The 6,726-nt window shown below is 52.8% G+C and overlaps 1 protein-coding gene across 1 annotated transcript; it reads left to right on the forward strand.

Moving 5' to 3' along the window:
* Positions 1-187: 187 nt before the first annotated feature.
* Positions 188-5,451, forward strand: CDC20 (cell division cycle 20; the record flags this gene model as incomplete). The annotated part of the gene is made up of 10 exons (XM_082003311.1): positions 188-616; positions 1,187-1,332; positions 2,069-2,165; positions 2,672-2,800; positions 3,162-3,358; positions 3,723-3,817; positions 4,165-4,396; positions 4,517-4,642; positions 4,805-4,922; positions 5,273-5,451. The coding sequence occupies exons 1-10, from the start codon at positions 418-420 to the stop codon at positions 5,449-5,451; spliced, it is 1,518 nt and encodes a 505-aa protein (XP_081859437.1). The 5' UTR covers positions 188-417.
* Positions 5,452-6,726: the final 1,275 nt, after the last annotated feature.

The following is a 6,726-nucleotide window of genomic DNA, read 5'->3' on the forward strand; positions in this document are numbered from 1 at the left end:
GGTTTGAAGCGGCCAATGGGAGGAGCGGCCGCGCGGAGTTTAAATGCTGTCGCGGAGTGGGGCTGCGCGAGCTTCCACGGCAGAGCGGAGGTGAGGGGCGGCCTGTAGCGGGGGGAAGGCGAGGGAGCGCCCTGAGGCGAAGCGGTTCATGAGAGACCCTGAGGGCGAAGGGGACCTTGAGGCGCTACTGGGGGGGACACACGGCACTGTGGTGGAGTGGCCCCTGAGGAGTGGCCTGGGGCTGGGGGGGGGGTGTCTATGCTGTGGTGGAAGGGGCCCTGAGGCGCGGCCGGGGGGGTTTGTCCTGTCGTGGGGAAGGGCCCTGAGGCGCAGCCGGAGGGGGTGCGGCGGAACAGGGCCGCGCCCCGGCTCGCGTCCCTGCGCAGGGCCCCGTTGACGCCGTCCGCCCGCAGCGCCATGGCGCAGTTCGTGTTCGAGGCGGACCTGCACGGGCTGCTGAAGCTGGACACGCCGATCCCTAACGCGCCGCCCGCGCGGTGGCAGCGCAAGGCCAAGGAGAGCGGTGCCCCCGGGCCCAGCCCCGCCGGCGGCGTGTCGCCCATGAAGCCGGTCAATCGCTCCCACAGCTCCAGCAAGACGCCGTCCAGGACACCCGGTGAGTGGCGGCGACGAGCAGTGTAGGTTGGGTGGGGGGAGCTTTGCCCGGGCTCCTTGCCTGTAGCCATGGGGCGCTGGGCTCGGTGCCTGGCTGCCCTAGCCGGCCTGCTGGTCAGGCAGGAGGAGGTGGGCTATGCTGCCTGGCTCCTAGGAGTCGCCCATCTTCCCCCCAGCACGAGGTGGGCAGAGCTCTGTGCGCTGGGTGAGCTGCTGGCCCCGCAGCTGAGCCTTGCTGGCACAGCTGTGTGTTGGTACAAGTGTGGGTAGCGCTGTCTGCTGACAGCTTTACATACTGTAACTATTTTTGCATCCTTCCCTTATCTGTGAACAGTGGAATTGTTGCACTAGGCCCAAGCAGTTGTCTTCTGGCAGCCCCTAACCAGAGCTTAGTGCCATTACACGGGGTGGGGCAGAAATATGAGTTAGTTACGACTGGATGGCATAAGCTCTCCAAGTTCTGCCTGTCTGGTAGGTGTGATGTAGGAAAGTGCTAGCTTTGCTGTCTCTTGAAAGCTCTAATACAGGCTATTCAATAGTTGTAAGACAATATTTATGCATGTGAGTGCAGGTAAATCTGGATCCAAAATCCAGAGCACCCCAACAAAGGCCGGGGGGGATCGCTACATTCCCAATCGGAGCACTATGCAGATGGAGATGGCCAATTTCCTCCTAACCAAAGAGAATGACCCCACTGAGGAGTCTCCTACCAAGAAGGTGAGCATGTTGCTAAGTTATGATTGCTACCAAACACCTCATCTTTCCTGGCCTTTTACAGAGAAGCAAACTGTAAGTTCTATCAAGTGGGTGTGTGGGGCTGACAGCCCAAGCCATCACTGCTTCCAGCTCTGGGCTTCAGGAGCCTGGGATGAGGTGGAAGCTGTAGAGCCTGTGAACAGAACAGGTATACGGCTACTTCACTGGAGCCTAAGTGTAGTTGCTCTGCTTCCCTAGGCAGAGGGAAGAGCATACAGCCTTACACCTCTACTTCCACTCTCTCTAGCCTGGTAGCAAAGTTCAACTTTAAAGCTAATGAGGCTTTAAAATACAGCAGGCTAGAGAGACACAAAGCTGTGAGCTTGTACACAATGAAACTGCTGGTGGTAGCTATTCTAGGACAATGTCTGCATGTGGAGCTATTCTGGAATGTGTACACTGTGTTCTGATATAAGTTTATGAAGCAATTGGTCCCTTGCGGCTGTGGTTTTCCCCACTGGCAATGAGATGTTGAATTTGCCGTTCTTCTGTATGAAAATGTGAGCAGGCCAGTGTGCCAGTGTCTGAGGTAAAAACTACTTTTAGCTGCCTGTCTGTAGCCGGCTCCCACAGCACAGCTGTACACCTGATTCTAGCAGCAGGGGACTCAGGTGTATGCTCTGTCAGCTGCACTTTTAAGTGCAGCATGGGCTTTGTCTTTCAAACGCATCTTGCTGAGGGTGGTTTGTTTCTATAGGAGCAACAGAAAGCCTGGGCAGTGAATCTGAATGGCTTTGATATAGAAGAGGCAAAGATACTCCGCCTCAGTGGAAAGCCACAGAATGCTCCAGAAGGTATGACACAGGGTCTGTGTGAGTTGACTCAGCTGGAGAGATCTGGGCAAGAGAACAGCAACACAGAGGCTCTGTGTGTGAACACAGGAGAGATCAGTTGGCTGCTTCTCAGAGCTCCTGTGCACCCTTGAGTATCCCTCCTCAGGGTTCCCAAGGCTGAGGGGCTGCATAACAGCTACAGTGAATTTATTTACAGAAGTTGAAACAAACTGCCAGTTGCTGACTTGTACTGCAGGTGGCAAACCTTCCTGAGGTCTGCAAAAGCTTCAAACTCTCTGCTGTGCACTTTGTAGCTTAACTGTCACTAAACATAATGGGATACAGAAAACCAAATGCTTGTCAGTTAAACTTGATCCTTGAATTAGGGGATCGGAGCTCACCCTGGTTCAGCAGTTAATACTGCCAGTGATGTTAGCACACTGTGTTCTGAGTGTCTCTCTTCTCTTGGGACTTGATTTTCACTGGAAGGGAAACTTGAGTTAACAAATCTGTTCCTCTGCACACAGGCTATCAGAATAACTTGAAAGTTCTCTACAGTCAGAAAATGACACCTGGATCCAGCAGGAAAAATGGCAGATACATTCCGTCGATGCCAGACCGGATCCTGGATGCACCAGAGATCCGCAATGACTATTGTAAGGAGGCTGTAATGCTGAGTGCTGAGCACTGAGATCATTCTGTGCTGGAGTGCAGCTCCTAGGATGGTGTGGTCTGAGGCTCTAACTGGGCTATTCAAGTATCTTATGCACCCAGGCTGGCACTGACCACTTCTGGAGTGTCCCTGTGCAGCCTTATAGGAGCAGTGATCCAGAGTGCCATGTAGGTGACTTGGATCAGGGCTACCTGACCCTGCTAGATGGGCATGGTGACACCCAGAAGGCTGCCCCTTCCCTGCATGTGTGTGTGCACACACCTGGAAGATCTGGCATTAGCACTGGTGAAGGGCAGGGCTCTCCAGGTTCGTGCAGTGACCTGCATTGCTCTTCCAAATTGCAGATCTGAATCTCATTGACTGGAGCTCTCAGAACTTTCTGGCAGTGGCTCTGGACAACTCTGTCTACCTGTGGAATCACACTTCTGGGGAGATTATCCAGCTGCTGCAGATGGAGCATCCAGATGATTATGTTTCCTCAGTGTCATGGATTAAGGAAGGAAACTATCTGGCTGTTGGCACAAGTAATGCTGAGGTCCAGGTGAGTGCAGGAGTAAAATTAGAGGTGTTGTCTAGGGATTGCTGGAGCTGTGGGGCCTTGGGACAAAGGCTTGGCTAGCACAAGGAGGATGCAATGCACTTGGACTTGTCTTGACTGGTGTGGGGTGGAAATGTCCACATCCAGCCATGACCGGTGACCAACTGCAACAGCAAAGCAGAGTTTGGTTTTGGGATTTTCTGACATCTGGAGTTACCTTCCTTTGTGTAGGCATGAGATACAAACTGAGCTCTGTTCCCATACTGACAAGGTTGAATGCCAGAGCCCGTGCAGTGAGGTTCCTAGGGCAAAGTAACAGGGCTGGGTTTCCTCATCCTCTGGAGAACTTATTGCTCTGCCTCTCTAGCTATGGGACATACAGCAGCAGAAGCGTCTCCGAAATATGACCAGCCATTCTTCCCGTGTGGGGTCCCTCAGCTGGAACAGCTATATCCTCTCCAGGTAAAGCAGTGGGTGGGGATGGGTGAAGGGCAGTGTCTAGCTGTTGCAGATTCCTATCCTAGACCTGTGAGTGGTTCAGGTTAGGGGTGGCAGAGAGGAGTTTCTTTCCTGGCTTGGGATTCTTACTCAGCCTGTTTTGTTGGGACTGAGGAGAAGATGTCTCTCCTCTCTTGCCCTTTGCTGAAGTTATGAAGAGCTGCTGTGGCTGCTTTGCTTATGCCAACAGGCCAGTGATGCTGGTTAACACTGGTTGAAACCTAGTGGCAGGTATGGCAGTCTTGCAACAGCACAAAAATGGATTTTAGTGAAAATGTGCCAGCCTGACACTGTAAGCCTTCTCTCTGCAGTGGGGCACGGACTGGCCACATCCACCACCACGATGTCAGAGTGGCTGAGCATCATGTGGCCACACTTGCTGGCCACACACAGGAGGTGTGTGGACTGAAGTGGTCTCTAGATGGCCGCTACCTGGCCAGTGGTGGCAATGACAACCTGGTGAACATCTGGCCATGTACCCAGGGGGACAGTGGAGACTTTGCTCCTGTACAGACCTTCACTCAGCACCAGGGTGCTGTCAAGGTGAGTGCAGGGCTGCTGTTGGCAAGGTGTGGGCACACGTCTGTGTGCAAGGCAAACATGCAGCACTACCTGTGCACAGGTTGCCTCTTGCATGTCTTAGAATTAACTCTTTTCTCTCAGGCTGTGGCATGGTGTCCGTGGCAGTCAAATGTTCTAGCCACTGGAGGTGGGACTAGTGACAGACATATCCGCATCTGGAATGTGTGTTCAGGCACCTGCCTCAGTGCTGTTGATGCCCATTCCCAGGTGAGGCATGAACATCAACTTGGTGACAAACACTTTCTGGCAGGACACCTATACTGAGCTGCTGGCTCTTGAGGCCCAGAGGCATGGGAAGGGAGGGGATCATGCTCATCTCTGGATGGTGAGCATCAGCACAGTCTTACCTGTGTTACTCCCTCTTCTCAGGTCTGCTCTATCCTGTGGTCAACAAACTACAAGGAGTTCATTTCAGGCCATGGCTTTGCACAGAATCAGCTGGTTGTATGGAAGTATCCAACGATGGCCAAGGTCACTGAACTGCGAGGTAGGCTGGGCCCTTTGCCTGGGAAAGGGAAGGCTGCTAGATACTGAAGGCAGATATAATCCTTGGTGTGAGCTGATGGGTGGTCTAGTCTGGAGCATCACTGATGCAGAACTGTGTCTAGGGACATGCTGCTAGAGGGAGGAGCTCCTGTGGGCTGCTGGAGAAACACCATTGTTCCAAATGCATGCCTAGGCTAGGAATTCATGTTGCTGCAGTATGGTTTGGGGACAGCTATACAAGCTGGTGGGGCTCATGAGGCATATGGGAGCAAACTTGACCATTGTGGTAGAACCAGAGGGACCAGGGCATGTGGTGATCAGCATAGCCCTGACTGCACACCTCTTCCTCAGGTCACACTGCTAGAGTCTTGAATCTAACTATGAGCCCTGATGGTGCAACAGTGGCCTCAGCAGCTGCTGATGAAACACTGCGGCTCTGGCGCTGTTTTGAGATGGACCCCATAAAGAAGAAGGAAAAAGAGAAGGCAAACAGTGCTAAAAGCAGCATCATTCACCAGGGCATCCGATAAGTGCACAGGGCTGTAGTGGGGAGTGGGGAATTTGGCTTATATACTGTACAGTATTTTAAATGTAATAAACTGCTCTAATTTGACTTTTTTATGGAGTCTCATGGAAAAGACCATGGCTCACAGAACTAAGCCTCACCTCCCTGAGGGTTGGGATCTGGGCAAGTGGTGGAGCTCTTCTTCAGGACCAGTTTGCAGGTAGTCTGAGCCTAGCATAGCCCTGAAGTCCTAGGAGAGGGAGGCTGTACAACAGCATCTGTCCCAGCAAAGGCAGGTATGTATGTCCCCTGCCACATCTTCATGCTGACCACAAGTACATTGGCTCCATCACAGAGGGAAGTTGTAGCCTGGGTGACCTCCTAGCTCTCCATCCCTGAAAACTGACCCTTCCCAGGGTTCTAGCCCTATAGCAGGGCTAGGAGGAAGTACCTCTGACTTGTCTCACCTGTCACAGAACCACCTCTAAACTAGAGGTCCCACTGCTGTGTGCTGTGGTGGGGAAGAGCAAGGCTCAATTGAAAGCCTTGTTTGTGTCCCCAGCTTCTGCTTTGTCCTGTCTCTTGGCCAGGGGGCCTTACTATGCCTCTGCAGGCAGCTACCAGCAGCAATCACTTGTGCTGGAGCAGTCTGGGGACTTGTTCTTGGCAATCTGAGCTGTAGTGGTGCCTGCACACAGTAGTTAGTCTTGTTCTGCTCCACATAGCCTCTGTGCTGCAGCCAACAGTGCCTGTTCTTACAGTGCTATGGTAGAATAGCTATTTTTGCAGTGAATTTAGTATTGAAGTTAGGAGCCAAATGCTAGTGGAAAAAAGGTGGGGCAGGGACTACAAACATGCAGCTATCATCACCTCAAGGGCCAGAAAGGGGCTGACAGTGGCATGAAGCCTGATACAAAACAAAAGGTTTGTTTACATTGCCACAGCCAGCTTGGATGTCACACAAGAGCCTCCAAAAGCACATCAACCCAGTATGCAGCCCTGATCCCTGTCCTTCCCTTCCTGCTGAGGCTGCATGCAGGGAAGCAGGCAGCAGAGCCTCAGCAGACATGTGGTAGAGCTTTACTCCCCAGCACTTGAAAAAATACATTTTTCCAGGCTCAGTTGTGCTGGTGCAAGTTGTAGGGAGTGTATTTGAGCCTTTATTTGAGCAAGAGCCAGCAGGGCCACAGATACAGGTGTGGTATCTGAGGTTGTGGGGCTATACCAGACCCATCCAGCCTGTCTTTGTGCTGGCAAACCTGAGTGAGTCAGGGGCTGCCAAGGGAACTGCACAGCTGAT

Source organism: Phaethon aethereus (genome assembly GCF_964289735.1).
Source record: "Phaethon aethereus genome assembly, chromosome: 8".
Classification (NCBI taxonomy): domain Eukaryota; kingdom Metazoa; phylum Chordata; class Aves; order Phaethontiformes; family Phaethontidae; genus Phaethon; species Phaethon aethereus.